The 19,563-nt window shown below is 38.2% G+C and overlaps 1 protein-coding gene and 1 pseudogene across 1 annotated transcript in view; one reads left to right on the forward strand and one right to left on the reverse strand.

Moving 5' to 3' along the window:
* The window catches only part of slc23a4 (solute carrier family 23 member 4), a 29,585-nt gene extending 13,657 nt beyond the window's left edge, over positions 1-15,928 (reverse strand). The window contains exons 1-4 of the mRNA XM_088339394.1: positions 15,760-15,928; positions 14,050-14,184; positions 10,773-10,930; positions 6,673-6,832 (exon numbers count right to left, since the gene is read on the reverse strand). Of these exons, the coding sequence (XP_088195520.1) occupies positions 6,673-6,832; positions 10,773-10,930; positions 14,050-14,184; positions 15,760-15,807 (501 nt within the window). The 5' untranslated portion in view covers positions 15,808-15,928. The remainder of the gene's footprint in view (positions 1-6,672; positions 6,833-10,772; positions 10,931-14,049; positions 14,185-15,759) is intronic.
* LOC148363376 (U2 spliceosomal RNA) lies at positions 8,525-8,644 on the forward strand (annotated as a pseudogene).
* Positions 15,929-19,563: the final 3,635 nt, after the last annotated feature.

Raw genomic sequence — 19,563 nt, forward strand, 5'->3', positions numbered from 1 at the left:
TTTTTTTTTTCATTCTGTTCCAATGAAGACAGAGCTAGACATTACAAAAAAACACAGGATTTTGAAAATAAAAAATGTTGAATTTAAAGGATCTTTATTTTAATTTGATAGCTTACACTTACACTGTATTTTTTCTTTAGAGGCTCTTTTTTATGTAAACATCTTACTGTGTAAACTGAAAGTAAGATAATAAAAGGACCACATTTGTGTTACTTTGACATTTTAGTTCATGACATTTTGTGGCTATAAACATGTTGCACAGTGAACATGTTATGTTCGATTGTCTCAGTTGAAATAAATAGCAGCTTCTGGACTGACTGACCAAACTGATGTACATTGTTTGAACAGCATTCATGGTTTATTGTCCCAGAAGTATATGATATAAGTTGCTTGTTTTTTAGGAAAGAAGATTATATCGCAATCATCAGTTATATCAAATAACAATACTTGACGATTCACAATTATCGAGAATCGTGAGATAAATCTAACCGATATCTTAGTATCGTGATACAATTAAATCGTGACCAAAGCACATCATTCCACCCCAATTACTCAGTTCCCTCTAATTTTCCACAGGTCTGAGCGTTCACACAAAGTTGGTGAGCAACGCTTGAAACAACAGTGAGCAACGGCAATCCCAAGTGTGGCAACTGAGTCATTATCAAACATGTCCAAAACTTGACATCAAGTTACATTTTGCTGAGTTTCCGGCAATGCAAAACATTTTTTTGAATGGATTGACTAATGTATTGTGCAAAGGTTGTACTGCCTACAAACGTCATTTGCTTTTACAACAATTCTTTCACAAGATTTTCATTTCTTTTTTTCCTGGTATCTTTTGTCGCATACTACTAACATTTTTGGGGGCTTATTTAGTCGGTTGCACGATACAGAACTGTATTTAATTACATTTTTTAAGTGGAAGTACAATGTTAGCAACAAGATTGACTTGGTATAATTGGAAATTATTTGAATGCAACACAAACTTTTTCTTCTTTTTCCCTGTTTTTTTACATTTTTTTAATCCCTTTTAAAAAAATCTCATTGTATTTATTTGTTCCTAGCTGTTACTTTTTTCTTTTTGATCTCTATTTACTTTTTTCCTTTGTTTCTTTTTTTCTGGCTTTTTTTCTGAATTTTTCCTTCTTTTTTCTCTTCCTTTTGTTTTCTTTTTCTTAGCTTTACACTACTTTTTCATTTTGGTATTTTTTACTTTTTTGTTCTATTCCCCTTTCCTTTAAGTCATTTTGTGCATAATTTTACATAATATTTGGTCATATAGGGATGAAAGAAGCAAAAACAACCTGAAGAGCCGTTTAGGACCCGAAAGAGCCGGTTCCTTTTAGTGTGCCGAGCCGAAGAAGCTGGTTCTCAAAAAACTTTTAAAACTCACACACGCAGCTTAGGGGCCGGTCACACAGCCGTTTGCGGCTGAATCACGGCTAAAATTTTGGGGGGGGTTTTTTGCCCGTGGTTGCCCGCGATGGAAAATGCGCAAAATTGGCCAACCCGCTGTTCATCGGTGGTGTGCCCGCAAAACAGACGCCGGCGACTGTTCCGCTTCCTCATCGCGTCATTTCCGCGTCATTTTCTCGTGTGGACCACGGGTATAAAAGCTTCCGAGCCGGTGTTGTGCCCAAATCCGACTCCTACGCAAACAACCCCACCCCACCCCCCTCGCGTGGACGCGCATTCTGCTGCGATCGCTTTTGTTGGAAGCATGCATTGACGTTGGTGACTTTTTCATCCGCGTTAACAAACGCATTTTGTAGAATACGATCGCACTTTATTGTTTAAATAAACGCGTTGTATAGACTACGATCTCCCAATTGTTATAATTAGCTCGCTTTATTGTTTTAATAAGCGTTTTATATAGAATACGATCGCTTTTGTTGGAAGCGCAGCAGAATGCGCGTTCGCGCGAGGGGGGGAGGATTTTATATACGGTGTGCATTACCGTTTGATTACGTTCCCAACAAATGCAAGACGAAGTGGTTTTAGTTATAGGTTCGCCATTACATTCCCTAAAAGTGATATAAAAGTGAGATAAAACGAGGTAAAAGTGGTTGTAGTAGCGAGGGGATGCAAATCTCGGCAGGGATGTATTTCTCGGCATAACACCGGGCTGTAGAAATCATAACCGCTCAAGACACAGTCCCGTGAAGTTCAAGATTTCAAGCTATGGCACCGAAGAAGCCAATATGTTATTATTGTAATAGTTTTTCATTTTTATTTTATTATCTTGTTATGAAATGAAAAGAAATGTCAAGAAATAAAAATGGATTAAGAGGAGGTCACTACGGTGACGGGGATCTATGTTCACCCCTTGACGTCTCGAGCACAACTGACGTGTGCTCGGCAAATCGCGCTGTATATACGCGGAGAAAGGCGTTTGACCGTCACACGCAAAACACGTAATAACACCGCGATACAGGCGCAGAACATGCTATTACCATGCTCCACCCACGATTACCCGCTGAAATTTCCCGTCCTACCCATGTGTAACCACGCCCTGGCCGTGGCCAGAGCACGTCGTTCCGCGTCATTTCCGCCTCATTACCTCGTGTGCCGCCCGCGGTTAACACGTGCTCAAAGTTTTGAGCAGCTCAAAACTTTTTCGCGCGGCCAGCCGCGTGTGAATTTCCGACCGCAGGTAAAGCACTGCTGTATCTCGTCTATATGGCGGTCTCAAAACGCCCAATAGCGTCCGCCTCACAGGCAGAAATTTCTGGTCGTGATTCAGCCGCAAACGGCTGTGTGACCGGGCCCTTAGAGGGAACATTGCGCTGGATAGATTTACTTGTGCGCTGAGAATGTGCAGGCAGTGCGCGATTGCGCACGCTCGCAGTTTAGAGGGAACACTGGACACAACATCAGGGGAACCTGTGTATTTTTACCTTCATGCACTGTAACTTTGACTTAAGTTGCTTCTTAATTAGTAATTTTGAGCCCTCATTTTTGTGCGCAGGCTAGATTTTCTTGTGCGCTGAGAATGTGCGAGCAGTGCGCAATTGCGCTCGCGTGAAGCTTAGAGGGAACACTGCTCAGTACTCCTTCCAAAAAGTAACTAAGTTAGTTACAGAATTACTCTATGGTACAGGTAACTAGTTACTTGGAAAAGTAACTATTTTCGTTACTTTAAAAAAATTATTGGATGTCAAAGAATTTTAAAGTCTCTTAGCAATATTCCTTAAATAGAGAGGAACAAACAGGTAGTTGGGTTATAGAACCTTGTAATATTTATTGTACCTCGCCAGCAACATATATTTCCTATACTTGAAGTGCACCTAAATAACTTAAATAACTTTTATTCTTTGTTTTATTAGAATTCAGGAGAGAATAAATCACAATCTCTAGTCAGACAACTGCTTAAGTAAACAAATGCTATTGTAATTCAAATATTTTCACACAATAAAATTGAACAATTCAACGATATAAAGTGCATTTAACGCTGCAGTGAAAAATAAATAAATCAAGCTCACAACCTGAGACAATGGGCAAGTGAAAATAGACAGCTGCACTTCAAATATTTTGTTCACAACATTAGTCAAAAGTAAAACAATATAAAGTAATGTATCCAATCCCTCTCTCTATGTGATGTTATATGCATAAGAAATATATTACCCACAATGTCACATTGTTCCTGAGTATGCCAGGTGTGTCCCCTAATGTTTACCATTGTGTATTGTGGTTTACTTGTGAGTCAATTTATTGCTATTTATTTTTCATTATAACCATCAGAACTCAAACTGCAATGGACTTGCTTGTGCTATTTGAATTTAAGAAATCTCAGTAGTTTGAATCATCACTTTATTGCCTGACTGGAATTTTCGAGCATTCACCATATATAACTTTTCTTTGTAGTATTATTAAAATTCAATTCATGAAACACTTTTCATGTAGTAATAGACCTGTCAGTTATTTACCTTTTTTTAACAAGTCAGTATTCACTTTTTTAATGTATTATTTTTATGTGTAAGTTAGAATTCATTATTATTATCTCATCTCATCTCATTAGCCGTACCGCTTATCCTCATTAGGGTCGCGGGGGGGCTGGAGCCCATCCCAGCCATCTCCTGGCATTGGTTCTGGGGACACCCTGAACTGGTTGCCAGCCAATTGCAGGGCACACAGGGACAGACAACTCATTCGCTCATTCACACCTAGGGACAATTTGGACCGGCCAATTCACCTGAAATTTGGAACGTGGGAGGAAACCGGAGTGCCCGGAGGAAACCCACGCAAGCACGGGGAGAACATACAAACTCCGCACAGGAAGTCTGGAGCTGGATTTGAACCCACGACAGGTTCCCATGACATGAACTGTGCCGCACAAGCGCAAACCACTGCGCCGCCGTGCTGCCCTTCATTATTATTATTATTATTATTAGTTGTAGTATTAGTAATAGTATTATTGTTATTATTTCATTCATTAATCCAATTTTACTCATTTAAATTTTTGATTAGTTTTATCTGATTAGAATTCAACAAGCAGTTGTAATTTACTGGAGAGAGACTAGCAACACATTTTTAAAGATTTCTTCCGATGATCCACAGAGTCCCATAAATTCATTATTTCAAATAAGCAGTAATTGCAGCACAAACTAATTCAATCTGTCACGGTTACCATGGCGCCCAATTTGCCCCGCCCATGGACACTTGCTGAAACGCGTTAACAGATTGCTCACTGGGAGTACTTAAATGCGGTCCATTGAGCCGTTAGTTGTCAGAGCGTCTGCAAGACTCCTGTTAAAACTCTGTGTGAAATGCCTAGTTCTGTGAATTTGCCTGTGTTTGATCCTGTTTTATTTTTGGCCTGATCTGTTTGATTTTGACAACTCTTTTGTTCGGATTTCAATCCACTTCGCGACCATCGATCCTCGGATTGAGTGTGCGCGCAGTCCTCCTCTCCCTACTAATAAACTGTGAGTACGTTACGTGATTGGGTTCACCATTCCTGTTTCCTATCCTGGTCCCTGACAGTATCCGCCTCCCTCTTGTGCACATTTTACAATTATGAACAAAGACTTATAAATAAAAATAAAAAATTACCACTTTTCTGAATTTAAATACCGTATTTTCCGCACTATAACGCGCACCTAAAAGCCTTTATTTTTTTCAAAAGCTGACCATGCGCCTTATAATACAGTGCGCCTTATTTATGGATCAATATTAAGTCGCAAAGTCTTGCAACTAATTCAAGCAGCCGCCGACTAGATTTTCCCCCGAACGCGAGTAGTCCACGGTGTATGCTGGGATTTATATACCGGCGTTTCATTGGCTAACCAATGTGTTAATCATCATTTGAATCGATCACTATAGGCTAAAGTTATTCAGAGGTAAAGGGGGCGGATCCTTTTTATCATTTACAGGCTCGCATAGCCTAAGGGGCAAACAAAGCCTGCAATTGGCCGAAAAAGATGTGTCAATCATCAGATGAATCGATCACTATTGGCTAAGGTTATTCAGAGGTAAAGGGGGCGGATCCTTTTCATCATTTACAGGCTTGTATAGGTTAAGGAGCAAAACAAAGCGTGCAATTGGCCGATAAAGATGAATGTGAATAGCAAGTGTGGTTGTCTACGGCACAGAGGAAACATGTTTTACCATTCTGTATTTGTAAATATTTTACTCTCCTTGATTTACTACACTCTCGGTATAAGAGGACCATGGTTGCACATTATTATTGAACACAACGACTTCGGTGAGCTACTCCAGCTACATATTTTCCCAGTATCTTGTTTCAGACTGAACTCGATGTTTCTGTGATAAGCGGTGCAGATAATGGATGGAATGGAGTGTCTATTTTTAAATTAAACTCAATTCCAAGTGTTTATTGTCATATGCACAGTAAAGTTGCGAGCGAAAAAGAAAATAGAAACTAAGGAATGGTTGGCATTTCTTGAATCCCAAGACTTTAACCTTCGGAATGATATTTGGAACGATGCATTCGAGTGACATCGTACGGACACCGCATCTGCACGTGTCTACGACACGTATTTGCTTCTTTGCAAGCTTTCGGAATGTTAGGGGGTAATAAGTTTGACTGAACTATCTGACTGTTTAGTCGACGTTCCCATTGTAGCGCCTTATAATCCGGTGCGTCTTATGTATGTCAAATATAGGACCAAAAACTATTTTTTCAGGGTGCGCCCTATAACCCGGTGCGCCTTATAGTGCGGAAAATACGGTACTTGAGAGCCATGATATTATGTTCTTCACAAGTGTATGTAAACTTTTGACCACAACTGTAGGTGCTGTTTTCCAAATTTTGTATTTTTCATATTGCCCTAAACAGTGTTCCCGTGACTACATTATAAGTAAATAATAATGGCATGGGTTTCCTCAACTTTCTCTGCTTGATTAATTCATGGTAGTCAGAAAATACAGCTACAGTAGGTGCTTTGCAGGTGGCGCCTTTGGCTTTGGCCACATTCAGTAGACAAATTTAAAACTGAATTGTTTGATGCCGGGCAGCTTATTTTTCTTTTGTGCTTCTCTCAGCATTGTATAGCGTGTCACTTAAAATGATGTGGGCTCTAAGTTGACACATGTTTCAAAGCTTTAACTCTAAGTTTGGTAACCAACTTCGCAGATATTGTGTTTTTTTTAAAGGAAACCACTACTGGTCAATTTGCATCAATTTTAATTAATTTATTTTAATAAACTCACTGCTCTCATCCTAGTCTGCCACACTTCCATGAATTCGCTGGAAGACGTGTTGACGAGGCTTGCATTTTGTGTCCAGGCAGGACAAGTCCATTCTGGCATTGACAGCATGGCCATGGATGGTGCCAGCAATGTGAAGGTCCCACCTTGAAGAATTGGAAGTCTGCAAAACCATGGAAAAATATTTTGATTCACTCTAGTAATATAAAAAAAAAATGAAATTATGACAATGCTGTGTAATTTTGGCCATCATATGCATCAAAACTAATCAACTTGTATTTGTATTTATTTTATTTCTCTTTTTTTTTCCTCAGTCATGTTGCAACAAACGTAATATCACAGATTGAGCAAATCACATTGAGATTGAGCAAATCACACAGTTATGGCGCCCAGCTCGCCCCGCCCCTTGACACCGGCTGAGACGCATTGGACTGATTGCTTTTGGAGTATTTAAACGCTTCTTTTGGGACTGCCCGTTGCCAGACCATTGTTTAACCCTTGTTGAAGACCTGTTCATGCCTGTTTGATCTGAGTAATGCCCAGTTTGTAATTTTGATTGCCTTTAAACCTGTTTTGTTTTGTTTTTGGTCCATTTGTGTGTTGAACAACTTTTATTTCCTAATTAAAGTGACAGATCGTCTACGCATTTGAGTTCCGACTTCCTGCTTCCTGGTCCGTTTCCTGACAAAACCAAAGTCTCTCTCCAGCTGCTACATATTTCATGTCAAAATCAGCCATTCTAAGCAGCCTGGGCAAAAACTAGTGTCATTGTCTTGATTTGAGAAGCAGAAGGTTACTCAATATTGAGCTGACAGCATTGATTATGCCTTTAAGCTTTTTAATGTTCTTCTGAAATCTCAATCAAGACGTATCCAAAATAAATTGAATGCTGTTCTTGAACCTTTGGAGAATATGGCTGGTTTTGCTCTCTTTTGTAAGGTAAGAGAGTGAGGTTTTGTCCCAAACTGTGATCATCACTGCAAGTGCAACTAATATTGAGTAATCCGAGTGGGAACACACAGAAATAGAAGGTTTTTATTCTTGCCTTATTTTATTTTATTTTTTTTTGCAATCAAATGCCTGCAGATGAGTGTAGCATGGGCATATTTGCTGGAAAAAAAGGGGAGACTATATGCCTTACCTGGTATTTTGTCAAATTTGATCACAATCTGAAAAAATATTCTCATTGTATTTTACACATTTTTCTATGGTTAGGCTTAAGCGTTTCCAAAAGTGGCCATTTGGAGACAACCAGTTTCGAGCACTAAAACCCCTCTAATTTTACTTATTTTATTTTACTTTGACCAATTTTCTACACGTTTTGAAAGAGTTGTAAATTTTTGACTTCAATTTCCGCATCTCTTTGGTCCGGGTAATAAGAGTGCATAAAAATGGATTACGAGTGGCGTTATGCATGGTTATTTTGGGGTCTAGTTTAAATACACAGTGAATATCTACGTGTCGCTCTTTTCAGAATTTCATTGGCTAACCAATGAGTCAATCATAATATGAATTGGTTACCCGTGGCTAAACATTTTTGGAGTTAAAGAAATTTCAGTTTTATCAATACAGGAAAAAGATTCAGATTCAGATTTAGATTTACTTTATTGTCATTAGTGTACACGTGTATACAGAACGAAATGTCGATACATCTGACCCGCACAGTTTCTTTGAACGTCAGCCGGGATAGATAAGATTAACCATGTCTTCGTCAGAATTTTAGCGCAACAGTTCGTCATCTCGCGGTTCGATGCCACTTCCAGGTGCATTCTAGGACCTTAACTTGGCCTTTGATGCTAGGTCCTTAGCTTGGCCTTGTTGTTTTTGGACTGTGGCTTTGATGCTATGTCAGTCCTTAGCTTGGCCTTTGCCATGATCTTTGATTTTTGCAATCCGGAGATGGAATAAGAGCTTGCTCTGTCCACTCCACGCATCGGCCCGGTATTGCAGTACCTCCGGGAACGGTGCATTCGCAATGATCGCAGCAAGGCTTTAGGGCTAGGACCTTAGCTTGGCCTTTTGGCCGAGAGTAAGTGTCCCGGCTCCTAGGCTTTGTAGCGTATTATGAACTGACCGATAACGGATAATGGATAATGAATAACGAAGATAGAACAATAACCCTTAAAAACCCCAAAAAAACCCTTCCAGGTGCATTCGCAATGATCGCAGCAAGGCTTTAGGGCTAGGACCTTAGCTTAGCCTTTTGGCTGAGAGTAAGAGTCCCGGCTCCTTGGCTTTGTAGCGTATTATGAACTGACCGATTACGGATAATGGATAATGAATAACGAAGATAGATCAATAACCCTTAACCCCCCCCCCCAGTTGTTAAATGGTCCAGTTTATTGTCCAGAGAGCGAACGTTGGAGAGGAAAATGGATGGGAGAGGCGTTTTGCAGGGTTTAGCCTTTAGCCTAGCTGTTAGCCCGGCCCGACAACCTCGCTTCCTCGTCCGGCGGTCACGCCGCTGTCTTGCCACTCTGCTTCGCTGCTTTGTAGGCCGCTGGGTCTTGTTGACATAGCAGTCCGTGGCTAATAAACACTCCCGAGTGGTCGTAGCACCGAGCGCTTGATGTCTGGATGATCGCATATCCAGCAAAAAAAACTGCGATCGTATCTTAATCTGCAGTTCGAGCCAACTTTGTGCGCCATCAAAACTGAGTGGAAGACTGGATCTTATGGCCGACGTGTAAAAAACCGTTGCGAGCCGATGCAGCCGCAGCCGAACAGGGGCGCCATGATTCTAAAAAAAGCTTACAGTGGTGACAATCAAAAGGTCAGAGGCTAACAACCATATAGGAAATTATTTTTGGGAATTATGTGGCGAAAAAGACGGTTTGCAACAAAGAACGTCCAACAATGCAGAAATGCATTTTAGGCGGACTTTTTTCATCTTTTCGCATTATTGTGTGCTTTGGAGTAAATATTTTATGCAGTTGGATTCACTGGATGGTCCTGGATGAAAGAAGAGAAGGCTGATTCATGTATTGACTGCCAGGGGGCGTATTTAGTGAGCTATGCGGGCCGTCAGAACATTAAGGGGTTAAGGATATACAAGTTATTACCAGTGTCAAAGTAACTTAAACCAACGGATCCGGTTTCCTCAATCCCGATCCTCAAGGCTCAAAGTCCCCTAAGTTTCTGTCCCCTAACACACCAGATTCCTTCTGTCATGAACAATGCATGCATCATTTTGATAATGATCCTATTTAACAGAATCTGATATATAAGAGGACATCTTAATCCCCGGGGGACCCTCAAAAAAGAAGTTGTTGCCAAAGACAGGTGCCACAACCAAAGCAAAGCAACTACTGTAGTTTTATTTGCTGACTACCATTTATCAAACAGATAACATTTGAGGAAACACCCAAATATGCTTTTTATCCCCAGTGATTGGAAATTATCAGTTAGCACCTGGATTAAAAAATACAATATTAAAATATAGCACCTGAGTGTCTTTGCGGAAGTTTATAGAAGCTTTAGGGTCTTAATATAATTGATATGAGATCAATCAGCAAAGACCCCTAATTTGGGATTATTTTTCATAAATAAATAAGTAAATGGATAAAATCTGAAAATATGTGTAAACAATTACCTCAATCATTTACAATTACTGTTGTGTTTTTTTTTGTCACTTTCCAGTTTGCATGAGCTTCCCTGAGTTCAATAAACGGTATTTCAATTGCTTATACAATATATTAAATCTTAGTGAAGGAAAAAAAAAAAAATATATATATATATATATATATATATATATATATATATATATATATATATATATATATATATATATATATATATATATATATATATATATATATATATATATATATATATATATATATATATATATATATATATATAAACTCAATTACGGCTTTATAATCAAATCTTACTTCTGAAAACCATAATCGGGATTTTACTGAGAGACACCAAAAGATCGCCAGCCCTAAAACTACAGCACACTTTGTATGTGATTCATTTAAAAGTCTAGCACCGTCAGAGTGTTTTTTTCTATCATGTGGCCACTGAGCTGAAATATTTTGGACATCCCTAGGCTGCACACAGTCATCACTGATTACACACAATGCATTAATCTTACCTACCTGACACCAAAAGTAACTTGTAACAGAGTGCAGATTCCAGATACAAAGAAGATGGTGCTAATGAGCTGACTCTGTGTGACAGCGTCATGTTGAAGACACAAGCCTTGTGAGAGGATCAATGGGATTGCAATTATGCCTCCAAATGCTGTCAAGCAGTGCTGGGAAAAAAACATGGGGGAAAATGAATCCAAGTATTTACATATATCCGTGTTTCATAGAACCAATGTCTCAAGGTTTGTCAAGCCTTCAACAACAGCAGAAACCATGTTCTGTGATAAATATCCCTGTGGGAATGCTTTCTGAACACATGATGCAATCGCTTCTTAACGATAACTTTTGAACTGTAACTGAAGAGAATTTCCCCTTTCGGTACACATATTGACCCTTTGCACACACGTGACCTTACCACATGATGACACCAGTATACAGTGGGTGAGAACAGGAAACAATAGAAAACAACAACAACAAAAAGCTATACTATTCAACAGTACAGGACTGTCTCAGAAAATTTGAATATTGTGATAAAGTTCTTTATTTTCTGTAATGCAATTAAAAAAACAAAAATGTCATACATTCTGGATTTATTACACATCAACTGAACTATTTCAAGCCTTTTATTATTTGAATATTGCTGATTTTGGCTTACAGCTGAAAATAACTCAAAAATCCTATCTCAAAATATTAGAATACTTCCTCAAACCAAGTAAAAAAATAATTTTATAACAGCAAAACTAAATCAAACATTTGAAAATGTCCATTGATGCACTCAGTACTTGGTTGGGAATCCTTTTGCACGAATTACTGCATCAATCCGGCGTGGCATGGAGGCAATCAGCCTGTGGCATTGCTGAGGTGTTATTGATGCCCAGGATGCTTCGATAGCGGCCTTCAGCTCAATTGCATTTGTAGGTCTGGTGTCTTTCATCTTCTTCTTAACTATACCCCACAAATTCTCGATGGGGTTCAGGTCAGGGGAATTAGCAGGCCAATCAAGGACAGTGATGCCATGGTCAGTGCACCAGTTACTGGTGGTTTTGGCACTGTGGGCAGGTGCCAGATCATGCTGGAAAATGAAATCCTCATCTCTATAGAGCTTTTCAGCAGATGGAAGCATGTAGTGCTCTAAAATCTCTTGGTACACAGTTGCATTTACTCTGGACTTGATGAAACACAGTGGACCAACACCAGCAGCTGACATGGCTCCCCAAACCATTGCTGACTGTGGGAACTTCACACTGGATTTCAAGCAACTTGGATTTTGCTCCTCTCCAGCCTTTCTCCAGACTCTGGCGCCTTGACTTCCAAATGAAATGCAAAACTTGCTTTTGTCTGAAAAGAGGACTTTGGACCACTCTGCAACTGTCCAGTGCTTCTTCTCCATAGCCCAAGTCAGACGCTTCTTCCGTTGTCTTGAGTTCAGAAGTGGCTTGACCATGGGAATACGGCTATTGTAGCCCATTTCCCGGACACGTCTGTGAACTGTGGCTTTTGATACCTGGACTCCAGCTTCAGCCCACTGTCTTTGAAGCTCCCCCAAACTCTGGAAGCGGCTCTTCTTCACAATTTTGTTAAGGCTGCGGTCAGCTCTCTTGGTTGTGCAGCGTTTCCAGCCACATTTTTCCCTTCCAACAGACTTTTTGTGGATATGCTTTGAAACTGCACTCTGTGAACAGCCTGCTCTTTGAGAAATTTCTTTTTGTGTCTTACCCTCCTGATGGAGGGTATCAATGATGGTCCTCTGGACAGCAGTCAGATCAGCAGCCTTCCCCATACTTGTTATTTAGTTTACTGAACCAAGCTGAGTGTTTTTAAGGCTCAGGAAACCCTCGCAAGGTGTTTCGAGTTAATTAGATGATTCAGGTGATTAGTTGAATAGCCTACTTGTATACTTTTTCATGATATTCTAATATTTTGAGATAGGATTTTTGAGTTTTCTTAAGCTGTAAGCCAAATTCAGCAATATTAAAATAACAAAAGGCTTGAAATAGTTCAGTTGATGTGTAATGAATCCAGAATGTATGACATTTTTGTTTTTTTAATTGCATTACAGAAAATAAAGAACTTTATCACAATATTCTAATTTTCTGAGACAGTCCTGTATTGGCAATGCTAGTCAAATAAATATTGTGCGGCTGTCGGATGAAGTGGCCCCAGTTGTTGGAAAGCACTAAGAACGCGATTTGGAGGGACTAAATAGCATTAGCAGAGCAAGCTACCGACCCCTACAGTTTTGCTCCTAACCAAATCGTCTAGACGGCCTGACTTCAGTCTATATGATCGGCACTACTTTATTGTCAATGGGGTATCCCCCATACATTGGTGCTGATCTAATAGCCTATAAAAGTCTGAATGTCTACCACTTCTTCATAGCTGGTATATGTAGCTGCGCTCCATTAGGCAGAAATATGCACCCCTGGCATGATTCAGATTCAGATATACTTTTTTGTCATTCGTGTACACGTGAATACAGAACGAAATGTCGATACATCTGACCCGCACAGTTTCCTTGAGCGTCAGCCGGGATAGATAAGTTTAACTATGTCTTCGTCAGAATTTTAGCGCAGCAGTTCGTCATCTCGCGGTTCGATGTTAGTTCCAGTTGTAAATGGTCCAGAAATGTTCTCCTCACGCAAACGTTACTAAAATGACTTTGTATCTAAATGTTGGGGGGATGTAATAACGCAGTAAAGCATGGGGCATTTGCACCTTGTATAGAAATCCCTTTGGAACATGTTGAAAATATCTACTTTGGTAAAATGACGTTTTATCTTATGAGCTAGGGGTCAGGAACCGATGGCTCTTTTCTTGAGTACACATTCAGATGAACATCGCCATCTTATGTCTCCATCAAAAGGGATATGATAAAATGCCAAATCAGGTTTAGAACCTTGCCGGTTGGAGCAGCCTCACACACAGCAATAAACCGCAATCATAAACATTGGTTATATTCTTCTAGCATCCTTATTCCTATTTGTTTCAACTCAAATGCTTATTCAAGTGCTGTCCGCTATGTGCCTCTTGCCGTCCATCCTGCCTCTCATTCTGCCAGGGAAGGCAACATGATGTCCAATGTTGGTTTAAGATCAGGGAATGGTGTAATTGTAACCTATGTACTCCTTTGTGCCTAAGGGCTATACAAATAAATGGCTTGACGTGCAAATGGTCAATAGAGTGTCAAAAAACTCCAACAAACTATGGACAAGACAGCTCATGTGAACGTAATTGTCCTGCATTTTAAAGTGATTTCTTTGTGTGCATGGTTGTTGTGTTGGCTCACCTGAACACCAAGAAGTATACACAAGTACCAAGGTGGTACGTCGGTTACGCAGTATGCCAACCTATTGTCCTCTTCAACCATGGGATTATCTTTGCCATGCTTGGTGTCAGGCAGGTCACAAAAGCGCCTTTCAAGCTTAAATGTAGGCATCAGATAGGTGCTTTTAGAAATATTATACGCTGGTCATAATACTCATAAAAAAGGAAACAAATTTCAGTCAACAATTACGCAATTGGAAATATTCCCCTTATGTGTATTCATAGTTAATAACCATTAAAAGTTCTGATAAATGTTTATGTTTTCTCTAGAGTACTGTATCTTTCCACACCTTTGCAAATACATACATACTACGATGAAACTTAAATTGAAATTAATATTTGTGTCTCCTGTAATTGACTATTTGAGACTAAAAGGTGTCTTTACTCACAAGTAGAATGACAGTCACCCGCTCACTAATTAAACATGGATAGATTTAAGATCTCTTTAAAAAAATGTACATAGTATTGTTTTGGTTGATATATATATATATATATATATATATATATATATATATGTATATATATATATATATATATATATATATATATATATATATATATATATATATATATATATATATATATATATATATATATATATATATATATATATATATATATATATATATATATATATATATGTCCTTTTATGATCATTTTGTTTGAGCAAACCTTTTTGTGTTTGTCTGTTTTTTTTTGGTCAACACATTTATAAAATGGGCTGATCATTCTTTTGGGTATTACTTTGAATCAATATCCCCTTTTATGGGCTTTCTCGAAAATGAGGATCATGAAGAAAGGAGTTTTCCCACACCAAATCAACCAATGTAAATACCATATGGGATGTCCAAAATGTTTGGTCCAAAGGCCTCGTATTAAAAAAAATCAAATTATGCAAGGACCTTATGGACTTTATTAAATCTTTTTTTTTTAACTGTTACTTGAACTGCTCTGTGAGTGGAGACTAAGTAGCCAAGTAGATTGTAGGCTTTGCACACAGTATGTAAAGCACACGTCAACAGCAGGTTTTGCTTTTAGTCTATCCACCTAAAAAGAAATGGTGGCCATTAGTTTGGAGACTATGGTAAATAGTGTAGAGTGAGTATTTAATACCTTTATCCCGTGTAACTTCAGACAAGAACTAGTCTAGGGGTCTCCAACATTTTTCAAGCTGAAAGCTACTTTTTGTTACTATCAAACCCAGTTTGATATGCACTTGTAAAATAACAACAGATCATTGTATTACTATGTTGTTACCGGGTTAATTGTTGGAAGTAAGATTAAATCGACTCAGCCAACCAATAAAAAAATATTCTTACTATAACACAACAATGAACCAGCACTGGTCAGCTTTTTTTAGAACAGGTCCGCTTGTACCCCAGCTACCTTAGGGGGCACCCTGGTGCCTGCGGGCACCACGTTAGAGACGCCTGAACTCGTCTATTTGGTAATTACCTGTAATTATATAAAATATTATATATATATATATATATATATATATATATATATATATATATATATATATATATATTGCAGTTTATATACTTGTCTTATACTCAGAAGTGGAACATATTTTGTTTGTAATCCTAATTTTATATTCACGTTCAGTTTTTTTCATGTGAAAATGGTAAAAGAAACTTCATAAGAATCCAGAAGAAATAAATATACTCACTGCAAATGCGTAGTTATCAAGACCATTGCTTTCCTTTTCAGGAGCCATCTTTGCCTCAAGTGGCTGCCCCAAAATAAGATACAAAGCTCCAAGATGGAGGAACCATCAGTTGGAAACAAATGGAGGGCGATCTTAGTGAAGCAAGCAAGCAATTGTGAGATGTGGGAAGAAAATTGTGGGCAGTGTAAGAAGGAGGTATCAAAGTCCAAACATGAGACTGCTCTTGTGAGTTGAAATGAGTCGCACCCGCAGCTCATGTGAAGCCCATTACAACAGTAAGAGGAGCTGACCTCCTGGCCAATGCTGAGCAGCACCACAGAACAGTCACTCAGAAGGCATCCGTTTGTCTCCATTATTTAATTAGGAGGAAGGAATCTTTGACAGGAAGAGGGAAAAATGTTACAAATTTTCTTTGAATTTTTAACAGTAAATGCCACAAAATATATAAAAATGGTAGTTACGTATACATGTACCCGAGCTACAAGCATTACACATAATCATCAATTACTTACTGTTTAAAGCATTGACCATTAAAGACAGAGTTGAAGAAGTTCTCTTGAAATTAATTTTCTATAAATGTTGGAAATGTGACTTTTGCAAGAATAAATAGGCTTAACCATATTTCAATGGGCTTCTTTGTAAACATAAGTAGATTAAAAATATCCTGAGAAAAGACAAAGTAGAGTAGCTTTAGAATTACCTGCATTAATTCAAACGGACTTGTATTCAATTATGTGTAGGCTGCAAAGGCTAAGTTGCGATGTCTGCTAATTGAACAAGCAGTTTCATTAAAATAAAACCTGGAATGCACCGAATTTTCTGAACTGAAAACTTCACAAAAATTCACTTTCTGTTTTGGCCAAAAACATTTTTGAAGAGCAAAAACTAGTCAAGATAAAACTATGTTTTGATCAAGTCAAATGTGATACAAGCCTACGTGCCAACACTCTTGCTTCAGATGTTACACTTCTGCTTTTCACCCCTTGAATAAGCCCATCTCTTTTTTATTTATTTATTTTTTTTTTTTTTTTCAAATCAAAAAATATATATATAGACTCAAGACCAGTATCGGTGCATCCTTTTTCTTGATGTAGAAGTATGTAATAATTCAACGCAAGAGGCCACTGTACCAATAAATAAAGCAAAGGTTGTGCATTCAATAGAGTGACATGATTTGGGCCGAAAGTATTCCGTTTTTGCAAAGCCTGTAAGCCGACTTCCAACTCTTCTTTTACATGAACAAAGAAGCATGTCATGAAAGTCTTTGCAAATGCTGACAAGAAATAACAAAGAACAAACAAGATGCATTTACCAGGACATGAAAAAAATCAGCTAAATAAAGGTTGGTCTGACTCTAAGCTGTAGTAAGCCGAAGTCAAGTGAATAAATTAACTGGATAAACCAAGAATTTTTAAATCACTCGATATTCGCTTGCATTAACAGTTAAGGAAAATGAATTCCACCAAACTATTTAGCAAGCTTTATCTATCTATATATAACTATACCTAACTGATAATTTTATTCTCATTTCTCCTTTAGTTTTCTTCTGTGAAACTACATCTGTTAAAGAAAAATGAGCTGGCAAATAAGGGGAAGACCACATGCTTGACAGATCCACCACCTCAGCCCCCCAATTCTTTTGCAATTACACAATGTTAACGACGATGAAGTCAGGTATCACACTGATACATTTACTATTCACCTCTGTGTGTTTCCTGTCTGCTTGAATCAGCTAAGAGTCAAAGATGAGCGGGAATGGCTGGAGTATTATAAAGTATTATAAATACATGCACACACACACGCACATTAAAGCGTTTTTTTTTTTTAATAAAAAGGGACAATGAATGTACAATGTATGACAACAAATTAGTAAACTAAGCACCAAAAAAGTGGCAGTCAAGTGGCTGACAGGCAGTTGCTAGCAGGGGACCTGAGTAAAAATCTGGTAAAAGCTTTTGAAATCAAAGTAGAAGATGGCAAGCAGCGGCTTCCTGAATCCCAAAACCCATATATATATATATATATATATATATATATATATATATATATATAAACACTGGTGCTTTAAACTTACAAAGCTAAAAAGAAATTTAAAAAAAAGTTAAAAGCAGAATGCTGGACTGATCAATTGTTGAAACATTTTTAATCCAATCTAGTTAACCTAATGAAATCAGATATATTCCACAATGATTGGATAACTAAAGCAATATTTCCTTATAGCTCTGTCAGTTTTAATTCTCAGACAAGTTTTAATTCTCAAAAGCACAAAAGAGAAATGTCCTCATTACAAAAATCCCTGTTAAGTGAATACTAAACAAAAGAAGCTGGTATCAATCAGGTACTTTCGGTTGCCATCAGTATATTTTATGTTTTAGCAAAAGTGGTCTAAAAAATTGAAGAGGTTCTATGAAATTTGTAACTTTGTTACACTCTGCTGCCATCTCCTGGCTTGTTTTATCATTCCAGCATCAGTCTGCTCATCTATGATGGGCATGCAAATAAGTGCATTTTTCAGACACACCCGGTAAAACTCTTTTTACATCTTTCTTAAGGTTTGAGTTGGCGTTTGGACTCAACTTGAAACAGGCCTTTTCTTACTTTCACCATTTTAATGCTACACAGACAAATAGAAAAAAAAACTGCGGGGACAAGCATGACATCACTCTTTAGTACCTTCCCAAACACCCTCTCCTCGAACCTAATGTGTTCCGCACCGTACAGTTCTGCTAAAAGTAAGAGAAAAGCAGAAAGGCACAGTGGAAAACTAAGCATAAGGGCTCGTTGGGCATTGTCAACACATACATGATAGCGAAAATATTTAACTTTGAACCTTTTAAGGACACCTTAAAAGACGCACCCAACCTTTAAAAGAAAAAAAAATAGCAATTTTATATCATTTATTAAGCTACAAAAATATAAATTGCAAGGATAAGTAATGTAAAAACAAATACAGACCGATTCCTAGTGATACATTTTGGTTCAGGTTATCTCAGGGGCAAAAAAAAATGTGGTGGGCCGAGTGTGACCCACGGGCCTTGACTTGTGCTATATGTCAAAGACAATATTGTGAACTTAACGTAAATAAAAACAGAAATTAGTTACCAGAAACACGTACGATTTCTTTCTACAATTCCTTATTTGGCAAATGTGCTCAGGCTTTCCAATGTCTGTTACACATACTGCCAAAATATCACGTGATGCAAAGAAAATAATATTAACTTTGTTATTAAATTTTCATCACAGTAGTATTTCCCGAAATCTTATCGAACAGCATGGGTCTCAAATTGTCTGATAACATCCAACATCCCTTGAATTACTGTGAGATGTTCCAAATAATTCGCTTTTGTCCGATTTGGGGGAAAAGCTCACGCTGGTCACAGGATTCCTTGTTCTTGACCTATATCTAAAATTGAAGTGAAAGCACACCAACGGAAACACCAAAGTATTTGCGATAGTATTAAGTATGGAGTGCTGTGAAAATAACAGCAGTTCTTTCAGTAAGTATCGTTTTTTGTTCTAAACGTGTCTTGGTAATACAGCATATAAAGTACAGTTACGTCGTGACTTTGTTGGATAGCCTCATTTGTTCATGCATGTGACTGGAGAGAATGTATGTATTTCAAAGGCACGCAATATTAGTATTAAATTGTCAACACATTCAGTGGATACGTATTATCTAATCTAACCCTTTTCATGAGTACATATGGCTGGGAAATTTGAGCAACTGTTTGGTACATTGTTGCATGCAGCTGCCGATTTTGCCTATAACACATCTTGCTGAAGGAGCAACATCACCTAGCGGTC

Source organism: Urocampus carinirostris, chromosome 7 (assembly GCF_059441175.1).
Source record: "Urocampus carinirostris isolate Australia breed hairy pipefish chromosome 7, RoL_Ucar_1.0, whole genome shotgun sequence".
Taxonomy (NCBI): Eukaryota; Metazoa; Chordata; class Actinopteri; order Syngnathiformes; family Syngnathidae; genus Urocampus; species Urocampus carinirostris.